Source organism: Balaenoptera acutorostrata, chromosome 2, assembly GCF_949987535.1.
Source record: "Balaenoptera acutorostrata chromosome 2, mBalAcu1.1, whole genome shotgun sequence".
Lineage (NCBI taxonomy): Eukaryota > Metazoa > Chordata > Mammalia > Artiodactyla > Balaenopteridae > Balaenoptera > Balaenoptera acutorostrata.
In genome coordinates, this window is record NC_080065.1 from 136,286,671 (window position 1) to 136,309,797 (window position 23,127).

At 44.0% G+C, this 23,127-nt stretch overlaps 2 protein-coding genes across 4 annotated transcripts in view; one reads left to right on the top strand and one right to left on the bottom strand.

Moving 5' to 3' along the window:
* The window catches only part of SLC36A1 (solute carrier family 36 member 1), a 296,571-nt gene that overhangs the window by 101,797 nt on the left and 171,647 nt on the right, over positions 1-23,127 (top strand). Inside the window, exon 11 of one of the 3 annotated variants that reach the window (XM_057539737.1) lies at positions 1,034-1,135. The exons of the other annotated variants lie outside the window; for them this stretch is intronic. Within the exon in view, the coding sequence (XP_057395720.1) occupies positions 1,034-1,080 (47 nt within the window). The 3' untranslated portion in view covers positions 1,081-1,135. Of the gene's footprint in view, positions 1-1,033; positions 1,136-23,127 lie in introns of those variants that run through there. 3 annotated transcript variants of the gene reach the window in all.
* Positions 1-23,127, bottom strand: part of FAT2 (FAT atypical cadherin 2) — an 82,441-nt gene that overhangs the window by 21,727 nt on the left and 37,587 nt on the right. The window contains exons 9-18 of the mRNA XM_007188621.3: positions 22,729-22,939; positions 15,392-19,450; positions 13,372-13,568; positions 11,206-11,359; positions 8,691-8,924; positions 5,995-6,378; positions 3,674-3,888; positions 2,595-2,732; positions 1,842-1,985; positions 12-209 (exon numbers count right to left, since the gene is read on the bottom strand). Of these exons, the coding sequence (XP_007188683.2) occupies positions 12-209; positions 1,842-1,985; positions 2,595-2,732; positions 3,674-3,888; positions 5,995-6,378; positions 8,691-8,924; positions 11,206-11,359; positions 13,372-13,568; positions 15,392-19,450; positions 22,729-22,939 (5,934 nt within the window). The remainder of the gene's footprint in view (positions 1-11; positions 210-1,841; positions 1,986-2,594; positions 2,733-3,673; positions 3,889-5,994; positions 6,379-8,690; positions 8,925-11,205; positions 11,360-13,371; positions 13,569-15,391; positions 19,451-22,728; positions 22,940-23,127) is intronic.

A 23,127-nucleotide genomic window follows, 5' to 3' on the forward strand; every position in this document is an offset into this window, starting at 1 on the left:
ACAGCTCTCACCTCGATCTGAAGCTGATACCATTCCTGGACTCTCTTGCTCAGGCCTGCAGTGGTCACCAGCCATCCATCCGGGGTCACTCGGAAGGCAGAGCCATTGTTCCCCTTGGTGATTCGGAATGAGTAGGGGGGACCATTCTCTGGGGAGTCCGGGTCACTCAGGATCAGTTGCAGGACTTTGCTGCCGATGGGGGAGTTTTCCTGAGACCAAGAGAGACAGGAAATCAAAGAACAAAATAAGTCCCAGTCCTTTCTTTCACATCTTTCTGGGTCCCCTTCTCGGGGATGAGTCCTCAGCACTCTGGCTGCTCCCAGGTCATGTCTGCATCTTGAGATGTCATTCATTCATTCTGCTCATCTGTGAATTAGTCGTTGACTTTTGAGCTTCCTGAGGGCAGTGCTGGTTTTTAGAAACAAAGCCCATTGGGGCTGGAAGGGTCTTTAGAGTCCCTTTATCCTATAGAGGTGACTTGCCGAAGTCACATAGCTGATGACTCATGTATATAAATTAGTGCCTGGGGTCCATGTGGGAATTTTGTGATTCGTAGGGTCCATTGAAAACCTATAAATGGTTTTCTGATTAGAGGACCAATGAGAAAATTCAAAGATGATTAGGAATTAACAGAGAAAAATGGATCCCCTGGATATTGTTCCAGTCATTGTTCTATAACACGGGGATTCAGTATGCTGTAACACAGTGGTTGTTAACTGTCTTTTTTAGCATCATAACCTTATCTACAAACAGTATCTTATGAGCAGAAACTGGTAGTTGCCTATCCAACAGGCATTCTTTCCTTCCTTTCTTACAAAACCCAACTTTTGTTCAGGTGTTAGGTGGCAATATCCTCAGCAAAGATATACCCTTCCTAAGAGGAGATGGACTATGATTGGTTTAAGTCAGTTACAATAATCTGAGTCCCTGTGCCAGTTTTTGGATTTAAGTGTGATCACGTAATCCAATTCTGATCATTGGAGGAGTCTACCAGGTGGGGGTTCTGAAAAGTCTTCTTGTTTGATAAAAACAGATTCTGCAAAAGAAGTCCCCATCTGTTTGCCTTTGAAGATGGTTTAGCAAGGATGTGATGCTGGAGCTGCAGCAGCCATTTTGTTACCATGAGGAAGAAGGTACAGGAATTTTGAAGAAGGTAACCCAAAGTTGTGATATCAGTTTCCTGCTGAAATAACCAATTCTGGAATAGAATTTCCCACTAGCAGACCTTTTGTTATGTGAAATAATAAGGCCTTATTATTTGATAAGCTTTTAGTCAGTTGATCTGTTATTTGCAGCCAAAGCATCCTAACTCATACTCATGATACAAAACAGGTGAAAGTGGGGTGACCCTGGTTGATGCATAGTGGGACACAGAACTCTGTCCTCTTACCTACTTCCTCACCTCCCTCAACCCTTGTGGTCACAATTCCCCACGGAATCTTAAGATTCTCTCCAAATCCCATTCACAAACCATTAGTATGGTGGAAATAGCTTGGGATCTGGAAGATCTTCTAGATTCAAATCCCAAATTTGCCACATTTTGACTGTGGCACATTTCTATACCTCCATTTAAAAAAATCTATAAAATGGGTACTGTCTACTTCCATATGGCTGTGTGAGTCCCCTATGAGATAATGGATGTGGACGTGCCTAGCACAGTGCCTGATAATTTTTAATTGTGTAATCCATAATCCCCTTCAGCAGACCGTGTTGCCATTAGGGATATCAATGCAAGGTCACAGTCACTGTTTGGGTGCACTGGTATCAGTGGTGAGTGCCCTCCACTAGGAGGGATATGAAGGGAAGATGGATTCAGGATGCTTTGGGAAGCTTGAGCATACCTGGATGGAAGTGCTGTAGTTGAGCTGGAAGAATCTTGGTGGGTTGTCATTGACATCAGCCACTTGGATAGCGATGTCTGTGTCCTCATGCAGTGGGGGCTTCCCGCTGTCTGTGGCTCGGAGCCTCAGGGAGTAGCTAGAAATCTACAGCAAGATGCCCAGGGGAGAGTTAGCAACAAGACCACTCAGTTCTGCCCCCTGATTCATGACTAATGTTTTTAGAAAAATAAGATGGAGACACTCCCCTATGCCTGCCCCCATTACTCTCCCATAGCATTTTAGGGCTCAGGTTCTGTAGTCAGGCAGAAGTAGGTTTGACTTCCAGTTTAACCATTTACTAGCTGTGAGACTTTGGGAAAGTGACTAAACTTATGTGAGGACGGTATCAGGACCTACCTCCTAGGATTACTTTAAGGACCAAATGGCGTAATGCATGTACATCACTTAGCAAAGTTCCTAGCACAGAGCAGGTGCTCAATAAGTGATAACTTGTTGTAATGATCTAATGATCCCTGGTTAATAGTGAGAAGCTGGCCTGAGCTCTTTCAGGAAGGTTAAAGGTTACTCAGCCCCTCTCCTGCTGCTGGCCTCACAGGTCACAGGGTACCCACAGAGAAAAGGAGTGGGAGACCCTGAGGGCAGGTCTGGAGAAGTGTCAGAATGGGGTGTTGAATGCAGTTCACCCTCTGGACCTGCAGCAGGGCTATATTCTGCTCTGATAAGCTCAGATTGGGCCCCTCCCACATGACTCACCTGTTCCCAATCCAGGGCCTTGGCCACCTGTAGCTCCCCTTTCTTGGGGTGGATGGCAAAGTGCCCAAGCTGGTTCCCTCCTATGAGGCTGTAGGTGATGGCACTATTTAGGGGTCCATCTTCGTCAGTCGCTGACACCTGCAATAGAGGCGGGTGACAGTTGTGATTGGAGAGGCAAGAAGGAACAGAAAGGAATCTTGGCGCCTGGGAGTGTAGGGGGCACAGATGTGTCCCTGCCCCATAGACTGCCCTTGGGCTGGCAATCCCTGGACCATAGTCGTCCTTGCCAAGGGAATCTCCTCATTTACATCCTAGTATGGATGTCAGCATGCATGGTTCATTCGTTTATCTATCCATTCTTTCATTCATTCATTCACTCATAACTGACAGGGTGCTAGGGTCCTGTGCTAGGAGTTGAGGAATGTGCCAAAATGAATAAACCCTCTGGAAGCTTAATGTCTAATTTTATGGACAAGTCTAATTTGGGGCAAAGTATGATCAACTTTATGGTGATAAATTTCACCTGGGGAGATTAGACGAGGATTCATGAAGCCTTGAAGGCTTCTGGGAGTGGAGCCAGCATTCCAGGCAGAAGAAACAATATGAGCCCAGAGGTATGAAAGTACAGAGGATGTTTGGGGAAAGGTACCTCTTCCTGTGTGGTTGGAGCATAGGGTGCATGTCAGGGGGTGGAAGGAGATGAGAACCTCGAATGTGGACATACAGAGTTTGGTTTCACTCCATGAAGTGGGGAGCAATTACATGTTTAAATGCAAAGAGGTGTTGTTTGGTGTCCCCTCTCTTCCTCCCCTCCCACGCTGACACTCTGTGTCCCTCTGACCGTCCTCTGGGGCCTCTCCCATGCCCCATTCTTTCAGTACCTGATCTAGATCTTATCAAACGTGGCTCTGAGAAATTTTATCATGAGAGAGTTTGGTTGAGTGGCTACAAGTCAGAGTCAAGTCTATAGTGTATTAATTGATAAAATAATCCATGTTCATAGATGACTGGGGGAGGGGGAGATAAGAACCCACGCCAGAGTCCGTGCCCCTCAAAAGTGCAAAATTGCAGATCCTTACTGTGAGCACAACATCACCCACGATGGCATTCTCTAAGACCCTCGTGCTATACAGATCCTGGGAGAATCTGGGCCGGTGTTCGTTGACATCAGTGATATTGACCACGATTGTGGTCATGTCAGTGAGGGAGGAGGAGCCCTTCCGGCTGCACTCGATGGATAGGAAGTACTTGGGGCTTGTCTCAAAGTCCAGGCTCTTATTGACGTACAGGATCCCTGAGGAAACAAGAGGTGATGGGAGCACTGAGGCAGTTGGGACCACAAAGGCAGAGTACTGAGGGGGTCTTGAGCCAAACCCCTGGAGAAGCAGCTCAACTGGGTTGGGAGAGACAGAGCTCCTGCATCATCTCCTCCATCATCTCACCTCCCTCTTCATTTTCTCTCTCCCATAGCCTCCCCCTTCCCCTCCATCTCCTCTCATTTTCCTTATTACCATTCTCAACAGCAGTGTTTCTCTCATTTATTTCTGTATTATTTCATTGAAATCTCATTTAATTCTATAATATTAACTCTTATCTCATGTAGATCTGTAATAACCCTGTAGAGCAGGAACAAGTGTGATTTCCATTTTCTAGGTAAGTCAGCTGATACTCCTAACATCTACGTGACTTGCCCAAGCTCAGTCAGCTAGTAAATGACAGAACTTAGATTATAGAATTTTATAATACCCAAAGCTGTTTAACAAATTATTAGGGCAGAGATTTATTATTCTGAACACTGGAAAATAAAAGAACAACGATTTATCCTGCCATTCCTGGATAACTGAACAGTTAATGGTAGAAAACTCTTCTTTATAAAATAATTCCAGTTAGTAAATGAATGAGGAATGATAAGGTTAGAAAATTCACCATTTTGCAGCCCCTAATGAAATAGTATATCTGGGAAATAATCATTAAAGGCTGTTAAAACCATTAGAAGAAGAGCTGGATGGATCAGGCTGACAACCCCCAAACCCACCATCAATCTTGACCTCAGAAAAAAGAACCAATCAGCCATTATGTGCCTCCTCATGTGGTGCAAAGGAGAGCCCAGCATCATTTATGAAGCTTTGTTGGCAAAAAATTGAGCTTGAAGCGCATCAAGGTCTTTGATCCAAATGTCATTTATAATAAATACAGGGGCTAGAGGGATATGTTCTATGACACCATAAAGATACAATTAGCCAATCCAAAATTATTTTAAAAATCCTGCCTCACACACGACCCCAATATTTCATTAAATAAATGGCAGCAGGAAATAAAGAGGGAGAGGAAAACGTTAGAGGTTAAAAGAGGCTTAAGATACTGCCTATCAACCAGATGCAATATGTGGACATTTGGGGGATGCTGACAAGCAAATCAACTTCTAAAAGACATTTATGAGATAATCTGAAAAATTGTCTGGCTGGGTATTGGACTGTATTAAGGAATTATTATCTTGTGTGTGTGATAATGGTATTATGGTTGTGTTTATACAAGGAGTCCTTATCATTTAGAGAGAGTTACACACCAAAGTATTTACAAACCAAATGATATCATGTCTGGGATTTGCTTTAAAATAACTCAGCAGTGGGTGGATATGGGGGGCAAAGATGAAACCAGACTAGACAAATATTTATAATTACTGAAGCTGGGTGATGGGAACATGGGGTCCATCATACTGTTCCCTCTATTTTTTATATGTTTAAAGTCTCTGTAATGAAAACTAAGCAAATACTGCTCAACAGTAAGGCGGCTGCCTTAGGAGGTAGAGCGCGCCGTTGCAGAGGTGTTGTGGTGAGGAATCCACATGGAGCCTGGCCTGACCTGAGCAGCCTCTGAATCCTCCATTCCATGGGATTCTGGGAGTCTGACTTAGATCCTTCTGTGGCTAGGAGGATAGAAGAAAGCCGGTTTCCTAGTTCTCTCTCTTTATGAGACTAAGGGAAAATTCGGGGGTCCCCGGATGTTTCGGGAAGGCTTTAGGAGGGAAGCAGGCAGCCTTGCCTTGGGCTGCTTAAGCCCCAGATTCTAGCAAGTGCTTCGTGCCTCGGCAGCCAAGGATGGAGGGTGGCTTCAGCCTCCCGGGGCTGGGTGTGAGCCAGGACTATGAAGCTGCAAACTGGGAGGAGAGAGTCCTCAACAGAGTCTTTGGTGGGGATGTAGTGGAATGAGGGGTGTTTCCATATAAGCTGGCCCCATGCTGCAAGAAAGGACTTGGTACCTGGAGAGATGGAGAGTGAAGAAGGGGCTGAAGGATGCTGGGAAGGGACTATGGTATGCGTGGAATCCAGTGTTCCACAAGACTCTGTGTGTGTGTGTGTGTGTGTGTGTGTGTGTGTGTGTAGGGGGGCTGCTTCCTCACCTGTGCGGGCATCCAGGCGGAACTGCCCCTGCTCGTTCCCGCTGACCACGCGGTAGCTGGTCTTCTCGGCGCCCGGGCGAGTGAGGGTGGCCAGCCGCAGAACCTCCGTGCCACGCTGGGCGTCCTCGGGCACCTGCACGCTGTGCTCGGTGTTCAGGAACACGGGCAGGTAGTCATCCAGGCCCACCACGGAGATGGTGACAGTGCCCAGGGTGGACAGCGGTATCGGGGTGCCCAGGTCAGAGGCACGGACGGTGAGCTCCAGTGCTGCCTGTGGCCTGACCCGCAGCGGCTTCTCCAGGCGGATCACGCCCGTGGTGGCCTCGATGGAAAAGCGGCCTTCGGCAGAGTCCGTGAGAGAGTAAACCACCTGGGCATTGGTGCCTGGCGGGGAGACAGAGCGCGTGATTCATACAGAGGGACCCTCCTCTGGCCCTGCCTGCCGCAGAGCTTTCAGCCAGAGGAGGGCCTGGCGGGCAGGGTCCCCATAAAGGCTAACATGCTTAGGCTGTTAGCAGTGAGACTCTCTCATGTGAGGGTTCTTGACTAGGGTGGGGTTCAAGGCCTCATAGAAAGGTTCTTATGAAGGGGAGGGTTGTTCTGCAAACCCTTAAGGATATCTGAAGCTGTTTATGTGGAGGTTAGGGTCCAGTGTCAGCTCACAAAATAAATATTGTGCAAGATCAAAAGCACCCATAGTGAGTTCTTTGGTTGTGATAGAACAATCCTGTATCTTGATTGTGGTGGTGTTTGCGTACATATTCAAATGCGAGCATATAGAAACTGTGAAATCTGAATAAGACTGGAGTCCAATTACCAGTAATGTCCCAGGGCCAGTTTCCTGGCTTTGATATCATACTGCAGATGCTGCCTTTGGGGGAAGCTGGGTGAAGGGTGCTGGGCCTCTCAGTAGTATTTTTGCAACTTCCTATGAGTCTATAATTATGTCAAAATAAAACAAAACAAACAAACAAAAAAACACACACCCACGGAAAGTTCTTAGTAAATCAAAGCATGTAGTGTTTTTCCAGCTCTGACTCAGGTGCTATTATTTCCTTTGGTTGTGGACCAGATGAAGCAGTTGTCTCGTGTAGGGACCATAGGGTCTGAAGAACACCAACATTTAGTGCTCAGCCATGAGAGCCTTACCCAGTGGGAAAAGCACAGGCTCTGAGCCTATAGGGATTGAGTCTTATACACATGTGGGGACACACAGCCCTTTCACTGAATTTACATGAAATAAATGTGCATACCATGCACATTCTCCCATGTATGGATTTTCTGGAGAGAGAGAGAGGTGCTGGTCAGGCTACATTTGGAATATTGAGGTGGAGTATTTGGGTTAGAATAATAATAACAGCTTTGAAGCGTTAATGGTTAATTGGTGCAAGGCGAGAGGACGAATCCTAGAAGAGAGGTGGGATTGGAAACACGAGATTGAAGAAACTAGGGTCCTTCTACCCAGAAAGGGAACCTTGAGGCTGGAGCAGATAGTCACCGCCTCCTAGTCTCTGAAGGGCTGTCATGGGCGAGGGTCTGGGAGATCTGTGTGGCTGCAGAGGGCAGGACCGTGATTGACAGATGTCTGCTCCGAAAAGGTAACACTTGATAATTATCTGAGGTACCATGGAAGGAAGGGGCTGCCTAGGAAGTAGGGAGCTTCCTGTCCCTGGAGGTGTGCAAGCACTGGCTAATTGAGCATTTGCAGGGCCTTAGATGTTAGATGCCTTTGCACTGCTATTTGCCCTCCCTAGGACCCCTGCATTCCTCCAAAATCTCTCACCTTCCTCAATGCCAAGCTAAAACTCACTTCCTCTAAGAAGTCTTAAATTTACTCTGTTGGTGTCAAACAAAGCAGGGTGTTTTGATTCCTCTTTTAACACCATCATCATCTTCATCATTGTCATATCCTATGTTCCTCTGGCGACTTTGACCCTGAGGGTATTTTTTACCCCACCTAAATTATAAAATGTAATTCAAGAAAATTGGATGTGTATATATATATACACACACACGTATATGTGTGTGTGTGTGTGTGTGTGTGTATATATATATATATATATATATATATATATATATAAACATGTATATATATACATATATCTATAGATATAGAGATCTCCACAATGAAACACTTCATGATGTCAGAAGCTATAATTGGTATAATATGGAATGAAGACTCCTGGATGAATCCAGTTTGCCTTGTAAATAGTAAAAGGAAAAGAATTAACCCTAATGAAAACAATGTCATTAAAATGAAAATGCAAAATAAAATGTAAAATATTCCACTTCATTGACTAGAAAATTGATCCAAGAATTTAATAGACTTAATGGAGTTTGTGCCCTAAGTTTCTTTCTTGTGGCCAATTAATCAGTTGAATAATTCTGATTGGTGTATTTCACATTAAATGTTTGTAATCAAATGTCCTTGAGGTTAAATGGTGGAATTGAAAGGGCTCCAGGTCTAAGTGGCAGTGAGAAACAATGAGGCTGAAATGCCCCATACCAGCTTTGAAACATTGCCAAAATCTTTCGTACCTAGCACTTAGGTATGCAGTTTGTGGACATTTTCTACTTGTACGTGTCTGTAGGCTCCGGAGTGAGGTATTGCCAGTCTCAGAGCAACACAGAGAAAGCCAGACCCTCGCCCAGGGTGACCCTGTAAGCAAATGGCCTCCAATCCTTCTCTTTCTCACCTTGGTCTGGGTCCCGGGCCAATACCACTGCAATGGGGGTCTTCACCGTGGTGTTGTCGAAGACCGCCACAGCACAGTGGCTGGGGAAGAACCGGGGGGCGTTGTCATTCACATCCTCCACGTGAAGGGTCACATCTGCCTGGCACGATTGGCCGCCTCCATCCGTCGCCTTGGCAACAAGGCTGTACGCATCCTTCTTCTCTCGGTCTAAGGCTGTGAGTGTGGTCAGCTCCCCTGGCCGGAGAAAGGACAGCAAGTGAGTTTTCTCTGGGGTCCATGACCCCAGCATGTGACTTCCCGATGTCTATGTGAGACAAACCCAGCCATACGGTATGCTGTCACAGAGAAAAGGGGTCAGTCCTGTGTACAAATGGTTAGCAAAGAGGTTCAGTCTTGTAGCTTCCCACACCTGCTCACCTCCCTAGTCACATTCCACCACCACATCCCCAATTTAATATCCACGCCAACAAGCTACAAAGAGGCACAACATTTTAAAAGGCCAGTTAGGCAATTTCTAACAGCATATAAAATGGGTTTATCCTTTGGCCTGCAGTTTTACTTCTAGGAATGTATCCTATAGAATAATCAACCCAAAGATAAAATATACATATAGAGATATTCTCTGCAGCATTGTTTATAAATAGCAACATACTGAAAATATCCTGTGTCTTTCAAAAAGGTACTGGTTAAATGTATTATCATTTAGCCATATAGTAAAATACTATGCAACAGAAAAGGAATTATGATAGAGCTTTATGTACTGCCTTGTTAATAGCACCAAGATATTGCTATGAGAAAAAAGCAAGTCACAAAGTAGTATGCTACATAGAGATTTGGGGGATGCGTGGAAAACCGGTCTGATAGAATATATACCAAGAGTGCTTATCTTTGGGGGAGAGGCTGGTTATCATGAAGACTTCCAATTTCTGCATAATACATGCCTACATGGTTTGAATTTTTGAATAATGAGCATGTATTATTTCCATACTCAGAAAAACCGCCGAGTTTTTTTTTTTTAAGACCCCACCGATCATCCTGCAGCTGGACAAACAGCAACAGAGATTAGGTCACCTACTTGGGGTGACTCAGCATGCCCATGCTGGGGTCAGAAAGGGTAATGCTGTCTACTTTTTATTTATTTTATTTAATTAATTAATTTATTTATTATCTATTTATTTATGGCTGTGTTGGGTCTCCGTTGCTGCGCGTGGGCTTTCTCTAGTTGCGTCGAGCGGGGGCTACTCTTCATTGTGGTGCGTGGACTTCTCACTGCAGTGGCTTCTCTTGTTGTGGAGCACAGGCTCTAGGAGCGTGGGCTTCAGTAGTTGTGGCTCGGGGGCTCTAGAGTGCAGGCTCAGTAGTTGTGGCGCATGGGCTTAGTTGCTCCGTGGCATGTGGGATCTTCCCGGACCAGGGCTCGAACCCGTGTCACCTGCATTGGCAGGCGGATTCTTAGCCACTGCGCCACCAGGGAAATCCCAATGCTGTCTCTTCCTATCCAGACAGCTTTCTGGGATACCAGCTCTCACCTGCCACCTCCCTGCTCAGGAATCTCCAAGGCATCCTTCGAGCGACTGATTCCAAGTCAAGTGTCAGCAGCTGGCTCTCTGTCACCTGGGCCTTCTGTGCTGTCCGTCTCCACACCCTTCCTTATAGCAGCAGGACAGGGATCCCTCCTTTTCTAAAGGAAGCAGTCTCTACCCTGTCTTCTCCACCAGATGCTCACAGGCCAACCTCTCCCGAGCATTCATGGTCCGCTCTGCTGGGCTCTCTGTTTCCCACTCTCCGCTTTGTCCGCTAACTGATAATAATTGACAATGGAAACCATATCTACTGAATTCTTATTATGTGCCAGACCTGGGCTAGATTTCTATATACTTTATTTGTTGGGATCCTTGCAACAATGCTATGAGATTTTATCTCAATCTGCAGCATACAATCTTGAGGTCATGTCTTTGACCATGACTCTCACCTGCTTGAATCCTTTAATGGCTCTAAAGGTGGGATTTGGCCCCCCTGCTCAGAAGCCCTCATCCTTTGCTCTCTCTCCCTCCCCTCCTTCTGTGCACCAATTTCTGGCTGTCTCTCAGGTCCTCAGATGTGCATGCTCTTTCCCAAAACAAGGTCCTTGTATAAAATCTCCTTCTGCCTTGAATATCCATCCCTACCACTCCCTTACCCCCTGGCTACATTTCCTCAGAGAAGTTTTACTTAACCCTGATCCCAAATTTAAGTCCTACTGTCAAACCTCCCCTAGCGTCCTGCATTTTTTCTTAGCACACGTCAAACCACTGATTCAATGACTGCCTTTCCCACTGGATTGTAAAGACCTAGATCTTGTCTTATCAGTTTATGTCCTTAGCATCTAGTGAATGCTCGACACACAGTGCCAATATACGTTTGCTGAATGGATGGATAAGTAAATTCCTGTTTCTTTTCTAAGGAGCCTGGGTACTGGGCACTGGTTATTCAGTGTATAAGTTCTTTGCTTGATCCTGCAGCTCAGGAAACCTACCTGTGTGAGGATCCAGCTTAAATTCATCTGCCCCAGGACCATGCAGTGAATATGTGATCTGAGCATTGGTATCGGAGTCCAAGTCTGTTGCAGAAACTTTCAAAATGAAGTGTCCTAGAGGTACATCTTCACTGACTTTGCCAGTGTAGAGAAGCTGGAGATAGAAGACAAAGAAGAGGGGGATTATGGGAGATGCACTGAGATTCAGAGAGAGGCAGAGTGACAGAGAGGGAGACAAAAGCAGAGAGAGAGATTAGAGAGCAGAGATGGAAGGGGGTAGGGGAGAGAAGCGGAGAGAGGGAGGGAGGAGAACAGAATAAGATGGAACGTGCAAGGAAAATGGAGATTAAAAACAAGGAGAATGATGACAAGAGACATAGTCAGAAAAGCAAAGAATGAGAGAGAATTTCCACCATCTGAAAGCTCACACTCAGGGCTAGAAGGACCTGCCGCAATCTGTTACTCCACAGGGGCCACATTGCAGAAGGGGTGGCACAGGGGAGAGGCTGGAGTTCCCTGAGAACTCAGTGCTCTTCCAGCTGCTGGCTCTGGGCACAGCTTCCAAGCAAACCGGTCCCCCCACTGCATGGTGTGGGTGAGCATGGACACCTGTACGTGCTCCAGGTGGGGGCTTTGTGCCTGGGGGGCTGTGTGGAGACAGCCCCCAGGCCTCCTTCCCCTGGCTCTGGTGATGCTATTGACCACCTCTGAGAAGGCCAGGGTGAACTTGGCCCCAGCCTCTTCCAGCATGGGGAGGGTGCAGGCTGGTTGGAAGGGTGCTGAGGGGAAAGAGGAGGAAGGTGTGGCTACCATTCTCCCCCAAAAGGCTGCCCTTCTGAGACCACCCGAAAAGTGGTCATCTTGGATCCTGCAAAGACTTTTTCCACGCACCCCACTTGATAACCCAGGTTCTCTTTTTATACTCTGCTTCTATGAGGTTGGAGCGTGGAAGACAGTGGAAGAAAAGGTGATAGGATATATGATTTTTGTGTGTTCCAAGGTGTGTGTCCGTATATATGTGTGTGGACAAATAAAGTATGAAGAATTGAAGTATATATATATTCACATGCATATGTAAGTATGTGTGAGTTATAGATGTACATTTGTGTATATGGATGGGTATACTTATGGATGAATGTTGTGGGTATGTAGGTGTATGCTTATGTATATCCTTGTGTATATATATATATAGGTATTTGCATATTTATAGAGAGTTGTACATGATCCTTTGACTATGCATGTGTGTGAGTACCTACGTATTAGTTTGCATTTATGTATATATACTAAATAGCTGGATTTTATATAAACTTGAATTATGCTAATTTGATGTTATAAAATTTAAATGTTAATAGTTTAACTTTATCTGCAAACTTTGAAGTAATGCAAATCTCCCTAAAGTTAAAAATTATTTACTGTGTTTAAAAAAATGTTTAAAAGAAATGCTACGTGACAGTGGTTGTTGATTTATGCCCTCTAAGAATGCAGTTCCTCTCCTTACGCATGTGCACGCATGCGCGTGCGTGCGCACACACACACACACACACACACACACACACAACACTCAAAATTTTCCTTGGGAAATTTAGTGTTGAATTACATGAAGTCCTCAGGAAAGTCTCCCTTATCAAAAGTGTAACTGCCCTGTCTGCATGTTTGTTTATACATATAACCTGGAGTAGGGTCTCTGTTGGTCTGTATAACCTATCCATATGTAGGGATAGGCCCATATAGGCATGGCGAGTGGTGTGGGGCGTCTCTGGGGCAGGTCTCTTTGGATGTATTTGATAACAATGAGCCATGCTAACAAGCTGAGCAGTGGAGGGGCTTTCCCACTGGGCATAGCAGGCTGTTTGGAGAATGAAGAAGTTACTCTACTTCTGGATATGTTTTGCAGAGAAAAGGATCTTTTTATGGAGTGTAGGGGAAGAGGTATGGACCATGGGTCCTAAAGAGCTTGGTGACATCCCTTTGTGGGGGGGCAGGAGGAATCACCTAGAATCGCCCTTGCCTAGGGCACTAGTCTGAGGCCAGCCAAGGAGAAGCAAGGGCAAGTGTGGTCAACGATGTCCAGTCCCAGAGATGGTACCCTGAGTCCTTCTCCTTCCTCTTGCCCTTCACTCCAGCTTCCTTGCCTCTATTCCTCCCCCACCCTCACCAGGCTCTTACCTCTGAGCACTGCGGGCTGTTATCATTGATGTCCAGGACAAAGATCTCCACGAGGACTGAAGCCTGGAACTTGCCATCGGAAGCTGTGATTCGGAGCAAGTACTTGGCCATGTGCTCACGGTCCAGGGTCTTCCTCGAGAAAATCCTCCACTCATCCCCAACTTGGCTGATGCCAAACTGGCCCAGGGGGTCTCCCTCTAAAAAGATGGGACAGAGTTTCCTGAATCCAAGCAACAGGAATAAACCAGGCTTTGTGCCCTATGTGGCTGGCCACCTGACACTTTTTTAGGATTGTTGGGAAAGGCAAAAATTTCCTCCCTTAACTAAGGACCCATAATTCTGCAACGAGTCAGTTTATCTGGTGTTATGAAGCCTCTACCAACTTCAAAGGCCTCCATTAAATGGAATTATCACTGCAAGAAACACTGCTCCAAAATATGTGGCTGAAGGGCAGGTTTTTTATTTTTGTGCATTGGAAGGCATCGGAGGAATTTAAAGGGAAGCAGATTGCAATTCTAGAAAAGAACCTTCTAGTATCTAGTATCTGTTCAACAGTGGAGGGGTGGGAAGTGATCAGTAAAAACTCTCTGCGGGGGCTTCCTTGGTGGCGCAGTGGTTAAGAATCTGCTTGCCAATGCAGGGGACACGGGTTCGAGCCCTGGTCCGGGAAGATCCCACATACTGTGGAGCAACTAAGCCCGTGTGCCATAACTACTGAGCCCATGTGCCACAACTACTGAAGCCCGTGCACCACAGCAAAGAGTAGCCCCCACTCGCCACAACTAGAGAAAGCCCACACGGAGCAACGAAGACCCAATGCAGCCAAAAATAAAATAAATAAATAAATAAATAAATAAATAAATAAACTCTCTGAGGCTTTATTTTATGACTGAGGACACAGGCTAAGTGGAGGCTCAGATGGATCACTAGATTTACTTCTGAGTTATCTTTCCTTGATACTAATCACTGAGAGGAGAGATGGATTTTTGAGATTCTAAGATTCCAGAGTCCTAAGATTAAACTATTCCAAGAGTTGATGATATATTGACATTTATTATTCTATTATTCAGAGATTTTAAGAATTTTGTGTTTTTAAGAGTCTGATATTATAAGATGACAAGATTCTATTTCACTAAGAATCCGTATTTCAAACAGCTCTGATCCAGGATCTGTCTCCAGGAGTCTATGATTCTTGGTTGGAACTTTAGGCTCATTAACTCTCCACCAGACAGATGTGATAGCAGAAGAAACCATGACTATGGGAATGGAATGACATGGTACCAGGGAGATGGGGAAAGGGACACTGAGAAGTAAAGAAACTCTCTTTTAGTCACCGATTGGCTCATTTAGCCACTGGGCAGAGATTGGGGAAATGTAGGTTTACAATAGGTATCCACTGGGGAAAGCAGTTTGTAGGGTATGGTTTTAATCCCAGCCCTGATGCAAGCTTGGAGTGTGACCTTAGTTGAGTTTCTTCCCCTGTCTGGGCTTTGGTTCTCCCATGTATGAAATGAGGGGATTGGGCTGGAATCATATCCAAGAAAGTGTTTTTGCTCCAACACTTAGGTCCTGTGGTTGACTAGGCAGCATTTTCTACTATCAACAACTTGCCCTAGGCAGAATACTACTCTACAAGGACAGTCACCTCACAGAGTTTTCATGGACCACACAACTGTTGATTCCCTCTCTGCCTCCCAGAAGCTAACTGAGAACAGTTGCAGAATCTCACTTCTAGTCTATCTACTCCATCTAAGGTAATAAGAAATCCTCTTTACAATGCACTTCGCAATGTATAGGGGGCTCTCAAAGCTTTTTCAAGTTAGATCTTACCAGCATCCCTGTGAATTGAATGAGAACAGGCATGCCAAGTCTATAGATGGAGCAGTTGAGGTCTTGGGAGGTTAAGTGATTTACCCAAGGTCACATTGCTAATGAGTGGCAGAGCCATGTCTTAGGGAACCTCTTATTGGACTTTTTTCAATGCACCCCAGTGCCTCTGTTCCAAGATAGGTGTACTTACCTGTGATATAGCAGGTCACCTGTCTGTTCTGCTCAGAGATATCAGCATCCAAAGTTTTAAGAGTGGCCACAGGTTCACCAGGTTCGCTGTTCTCAACCACAGATCCTCTGTAGTCTTCAGAAGCAAATCGGGGGGCATTGTCATTCTCATCTGTAATGGAGACTTCGACCAGGACCTGAGAAGATAGCTGGATAGTCTGGCCATGGTCATAAGCCACAACATAAAAGTGGTAGATCTGGCTGGTCTCACAGTCAAGTTCCTGGAGTGTGGTGATCCAGCCAGTTTCACTGTCAACGGCGAAGAGCTCATGGATATTACTGCCAGGGTCCACTGGCAGCCTATAGCTCACCTGGCCATCATTCCCAGTGTCCTGATCATTGGCAGTCACTTGAATGACTGAGGTCCCCACTGGCATATTCTCAGTGAGAACAGCCTTATATGGATCAGCTTCAAATACAGGCCTATTGTCATTGACATCCTTCACTTGGATGTTGACAGAGACCAAGGAACCCAAGTAAGTGTCATTATGGGGGCAATGTGCCATCAAATCAATCTGGTACCATTTGGTGGACTCATAATCCATGGCCTTCCTCACCTTTAGAACCCCTGTGTTTTGGTCCAAGGAAAAGATGCCATCCTTGTTGCTCTCTGGTGTGGTGCCCTGCACTAGACTATAGATGACTGGATCTTGGGCTGCCACTGCTTTAACAGAACCAATTTCAGACCCTTCTGGAAGGTCCTCCGATGCAGAAAATGTATATAGAGGTTCAGAAAATTTGGGCAAGGATACTTCATTAGGAACCACCTGAAGTCGTAACAGCATGAGAGAGTTCCAGTGAGGAGGGCCCCCATCTTGGGCTTTGATTTTTAAGTCAAAAGCCCGATTTTCCAATCCCACCAGGCTCTCTTTCACCTTGACAACACCAGTGGTTGGGTTGACTTCAATGACCTCTTCTTCCAAGTCCTCCACTGAGTCCACTGAGTAGGTGACATCTGCATTCCGACCTTCGTCTGCATCATAGGCCAGCACCTGGATGACTGGGGAGTCTTTACTGAAGTTGGATTGAATGGATACAGTGTACTCAGATGCTTTGAACCGTGGGGGGTTGTCATTTTCATCTGTGAGAATGATCTTCACAGTGCAGAAGGCCACTCGTCCTCCTCCATCCTGAGCCATGACCTTAATAGCAATGACTCTTTCTGTGGAATTTTCCCGATCCAATTTCTGCAGAGTGGTGATCTGGCCACTGGGGTTTATGGAGAACTTCTCACCTGCTAGTTTATTGATGATGGTGTAATCTACAGTGCCATAGGGACCACTATCTTTGTCTATGGCTAACAACTCAATCACCTTGGTTCCCACCTTTGCATTCTCAGCTAATTCTGCCTCATAAACATGCTGCTGGAACTCTGGGCTGTACTTGTTGGCATTTGTAGTATTGATATACACAGGCACAGTTGCTCGGAAGACCCCATCAGAAGCACCTACCCTCAAATTGTAAGAAGAGTACAAGTGCTTTTTGCAAAGGTTGAACATAGAAATTATTCCCGATGAACTGTTAATGGAGAAGTGCCTGTCCTGGTTGCCAGAAAGAATCAGGTACTCCAGGCGGGAGGTGTCCCTGCTGTCGGGGTCAAGAGCTTGGACTTTGAGAACCAGGTGTCCACAGGTTGCTAGCTCACTGACATTGGCTTCATAATGAGGTTGCCTGAACTCTGGGGGATTGTCATTGATGTCAGACACATTGACAACCACAAGGGTTTCGCCAGTTAGTGGGGGGTCACCTCTATCCATGGCCCTGACCTTTACATTAAAGTGTTGTTGGGCTTCATAATCCAGCTCTTGAACTGTGGACATCTCCCCCGTGCTCCCATTGATCTGGAAGAATTTGGAAACATCCGAGCCATCGTCTACAATCTGGTAAGACACATCACAGTTCTGCCCTGAATCCTGGTCAGAAGCCAACAGTTGGATCACAGGAGTCTGAGCAGGCAAACCTTCTGAGATTGAAGTGGTGTAGACCAATTGAGAGAAAGTGGGAGGATTATCATTGACGTCCTCCACCAGGACTTCTACCGTGGCTTCGGAAAATGACCCCAGAGCTGTGTCTGTGGCTCTGACTGTGAACACATGTTTGGTCTTAGACTCATAGTCCAAAGGGCCTGTCACTGTTAGGACACCAGTCTTAAAGTCAGTGGTGAACAGCATCAAGGGCTCTTCCTCCACAATGTTGTAGATGAGCCGGAGTCCCTCTGGACTCCGGGCCTGGGTGTGGAGAATTGGGGTATAGAGTGTGATATTTTCAGGCACTCTGACTTTGTAGTAAGGACTCTGAAACAGTGGGTTGGATTTATTTCTCACAATGACAAGTACCTCTTCCTCAGTCTGGAGGGATGGGGTTCCTCCATCTTGAGCAATGACTTTGAGGTGATACTTATTTAGAGCTTGATAATCAAAGGGTTTCTTTAATGATATGTCCCCAAGATAGGGGTCGATTCGAAAATATCTGTAATCTTCTGCAAATGCATATGTGACAGCACCATTCACCCCCAAGTCCTGGTCAGTGGCAGATACCTGAAAGAGGACGTCCCCTGGCTCTGTGCCATCTTGGATGATTGTGTGGTAGGGCAGATGTTTAAATTCAGGGCTATTGTCATTGACATCCTCAACAGAGACTTGGACCAGAGCCTGAGCCACCCGCTGAGGTGTCCGACTGTCCCTCAATTCCACCGCCACCTCATGAGTGTCCTGCTGTTCTCTGTCAAACGCCACACCTCTTGTCTGCAACACGCCTGCTGATTTGACCATGTGAAACATATCTGTGCCATTCAAGAGAAAGTAAGATAGGGTGTCATTCAAACAATTGCCCTGGGCACCAAGAATCACCAGTGCCTTTCTGTCCAGCAAATTCTCCTTCACTGTTGCCCTGTACACATCCTGGTCAAACTGTAAGCTTGTGTTAAGGGCTTGTGTCAAAGAAATTTTTACTAGTGCAGTATCTTGATACAGGCCATCAGAAGCCTTGATGATGAGCTCCCGAGAGAGTCCCAGCAAAGCAGGATTCAACACAGATACACGACCAGTAATGGGATGGATGGCAACAGCTTCATCAGCATTGCCAGTTTTGATGCTATAGTTGACTTCTGAGTCATCGTCACTGGCCTGCACCATGAGGAGCTCCATACCCTGGTGGATGGGCTTCAGTACTGCTACTTCATATATCTGGTCTGAGAACCTGGGAGGACAGTCATTTATATTTCTGACATTGATTATGACCTGGGCAGCCGTGGGTGCAAATAAGACAGGGCTTCCTTGGTCATGGACAAAGACGTTGAATTGGAAAGAGGGCATGCTCTCGTAATCCAACTCTAATACAGTGGTTAGGGTTCCCATGCTGGGATCGATTTTTAAAAACTTCAGAGCTTCTGGCTCCAAAATTTTATAGACCAACAAGGAATTAGCTTCTTTGTCACTGTCAGAGGCACGGATCACAAGGGGGTTGTTGTTTTCATCCACTATCATGCTGTTCAGTGCAGCTGCTTCACTAATTTGGCCCACAAAAGTCAACTTTGAGAACGTGGGAGCATTGTCATTTTCGTCAATGATATAAACAAGAACCATGACATCAGTAAATGCACCCGCCATATTGCTGCCTCGGATTTTCAGCTGGTAGGATGAAATTTTCTCATGGTCCAAGTTCTTCTGGGTAGAAATGAGTCCAGAATATGAGTTCATGGAAAATACACCATTCTTGTTTCCCTCTCTTAACTCATAGGTAACTTCTGAGGAGCTTGTAGCTGAGATAAGGAGGATTGGGGAACCAACAGGGATTGATTCAGGGATCTCTACAAAGTACTCGGAGTTTGAAAAGATGGGGGCACTGCTATCTGAGGGGTAGACATGAATGATCACTGTAGCCAGGTCATGCCATTGTGGGGAGCCTTGATCTTCTGCCTTCACTGTCAGAGTATACTGGGCATGATTTGCCTGATCAAGTGTCTGTGCTAGAGTTATGATGCCTAGTAGGGCATTGATGTTGAAGAAACCTTCGCTGTTCCCTGAAACAAAAGACAAGATAAATTGAAGTTTACCACACCCTCAAGAGGTACCAACTAGGCTTTCTAGATCAGTAAAAGGCAATCGCACAAAAGTTGGACAGGGCAAAATCCACATGCTGCCCCACCCTGGATTTAATTATGATATAATGTGTAGGGTAGATATATACTTTACAAAATTCCTTATGTGGTTTTCATATTAGGTGCTCCATAAATAGAAGCTTCAATGATCACTAAGTGTTTGGGCTGCAACTTAAGCTATAAACCAAAGCAGTAGTAGGTTTTTGGAGCAAAGAAACGAGACATACTTTGTAGGAAAAGCACACTCCACTCTGTATTTCAGTGTTGACTTTTACAGGACAAACTTCAGTTACATTATTTAGAATTTTAACCCATTCTTTAGATAACTTGTAATAGCTTTGATTATATACTTGATAGATGAATATTGTAAATATGGAGTCATAAATTGTCAAAACTGATACGGACTGGAAAAACCACCTTGTCTAGTCCTCGTATAGTCTATTGTGGGAAAGTCCATTGTCAGGCTTGGGAGTGAGTGGCAACGGGTTGAGTGGGGAGGGACTGGGTAGCACACACAGATCTTGAGGCTTCTGATCAAATGCCCTTTCCACCACACCTGGATTTCCTAAAATTCAGGCATTCTCACACCACCTTTACAATTTTTTTTAATATTCAGCCACTACCTATACAATAGTATAGTATATGATTTATATCATTATTTAATGGATATTTTACTCTAAATTGGTTTATTTTTTAAATTTAAAATATTTTTAACAGGCAACTTTATATTGGTACTTTAAAAAGAAAACCATTATTGCTTGTCATAAATAAGAGGTTACCGTAAAAACCAGTCAATGGAAAATATTTTCTTAAAATCTATTGCTTGCTAAAAGGGTCTGGGCCTGAGAACCACAGGCTTTCTTTGGCGAAGAGTAGAGAGTATTAGAGAACTGAAGAGATTCTAGTACCCAAAGGAGTCTTCCTTGACTTATGAGGAAGCCCAAATGAGAATCGAAAATGGAGTAATTTCTCCATGTCTGATTACCTATCATTTTTGTAATCCTTTTTAAATGTAATGTTTATTTAGATAAATACATAGTACCATTTCAAATTTAAGTTTTGAGGAAAGTTGTGATTATGCGACATTACATAGTTCACAAAAGATAATGTTGAAAACTAATCATATTTTCCTAAAAAAAAAATTCTCAAAGTTATCACAGTTTTTAGAGTCTGACCTTACTTGGACTGCAACTATCCTTTTTTTCCTTTCCTTTTTTAATACTGTGGTAAGAACAGGTAACATGAGATTTTACCCTCTTGAATTTTTAGAGGTTATATATAGTACAGTATTGTTAACTATAAGCACAATGTCATACAGAGATCTCTAGAACGTATTCAGCTTGCATAACTGGTACTTCTTTCCAGTTTTATTGAGATATAATTGACATATAACATTGCATTAAACATAATTAAACAACATAATTTGATATATATATATAAGTATATATTGTGAAATGACCACCACAATAAATTTAGTTAACATCCATCACTTGACATAGTTACAAGTACATTTTTTTCTTGTGATGAGACCATTACCTGTTTAACACCATGACGTACACCTGAATAATTTTGCTCAGGGGTACAGGTCCTTCACTCAGAGGAGTACTGCTTATTACTATTCTTATTTCATTTATCATATTTTATGATATTTTATTATTTCAGTGGCAAAGTAAATAGCCAGGCTTTACCACAAAACCTTCCATCTTATTCTCCCACTCATGGAAGCCCTTTTCCAGCTGACTAGTGAGGTGATTTCCCAATTTGCCTTTGTGATACAAATCCTACGTTCGGTCAAAGAACATGGTTTTAATGAGTAAACAGCAATTTAAAAGTAGTTCCATTAAAAGTAGCCAAGTAAACTATTTAACATAATCATAATTTTTTATTTTACTGCTGAGAGAAAAAATTAGGGAACAAAATCGTATATTCATTTTGATCTTACCACTGCAGAAAGATGCATAGAATAAAATAAGAGGGAAATACATGAAATTATTTTCTCTAGGTCATGAGAACCATGTCTGAATGTTATTTTCTTCTTCATACATTCCTGGTTTTTCCAGATTTTAAAGAATCAGCATGTGTTACTTCTATAATCAGAAGAATATTTTAAAACTAACCCTATCTGTAAAATAAAATTAATGATATCAATGAGGTTGTTAGTGAGATAAAAGATGTGATTATACTTCATAAGTCACAAAAAGTAAGCAATTAATGGGTTATAATTTGTATTATTATTCCTCAGGGATGAATAGATTTCTGCCGTATGACAAGGTATGACAACTTCCATTTCTTCAAAAAAAGAAAATGTAAAAAGTTCTGAATCCTTAAAGTATATAAGATACTGACAAGCAATAAATGAACATTATTATGCCCCTTTAGGGCAGAGAGCAAGTCACTCTCATCTTTGATTGTCCGCAGCAGCTAGCTCTATGAAGTATTAATGAATATTAAAGATAACAATAATTATTAAATATCAATTATGAATTATCAGACATTACATAACTGAGAGCAAAATTTAAAGGAATACAGAGTGTTGCAATTGTGTGTATTTTTCACTGGCATTCTCTGTCATCGACCTTAATCTAACCGTGATTAATTATTTGGGTACTGGATATTATCATTTTTGTCCTATTAACTACTTATAATTAACCCTTATCAATGATAGTAATAACCCCTGGCACTTGTATAATATTTTACAGTTTACAGCATGTGTTAACATACATTTTCTCTTTTAATCTTTACAACGAGTTTCTGGCACAGGTAATATTCCTATTTTTAAGGTAAAAAAATATATAATAGATACGAAATCATGATGTGGCCTTAGAAGAAAATACTCCTAAAACTATGCCGTATATCTTATCAAGTATTTATAGGTCTCTTTTATTGTACATACACAAAGATGTTATCTTTTAAAATGTTGCATGGACTTCATAAGCATCCTTTACATGTGTGGTTGTTGGTGAATATATATGTATTCTCTACGTAAATTCTCCCATAACTTGAGTAATCCTTTGTTACTGTTCTTTCCACCTTTGAAAGTGCATTAACTTAGGTCACTATAGTCCCAGGGAGTGCTTTAGAATGATAATTTGCCAAAGCTTAGCGAGCTTGGCACTTGAATAACTTGCACATCCATGCCTCTGGTGCTTTCCCTTACTGCCAAGGTCCCTCCCCTCATGTCCCGAACTCAGGCCTCTCACCTTTGAGGAGGGAGTAGTGGACCTCAGCATTGGCTCCCCGGTCACCATCCATGGCTCGGATCTGGAGCAGCTCTGTTCCGGGGGCTGTGGTGTCAGAAACACTCATTTCATAGTGGAGCTGGGTGAAGCGAGGAGGGTGGAGGTTTCCATCCTCCACGTGAATGGACACCCACACAAAGTTCCTCTTGATCGGCATCTCCTGGTCGCGAACCTGTGGGTCCAAGGGGGCAATGGGATGAGCAGCAAGTGGAATGGGAGGAAGCATGGTTAGATTAAGGTCGATGACAGAGAATGCCAGTGAAAAAGGCACACAATTGTAACTCTCTGTATTCCTTTAAATTTTGCTCTCAGTTACGTTCTTTTTTCTTCTTAAATAAATTTATCCATTCGTGATTATTA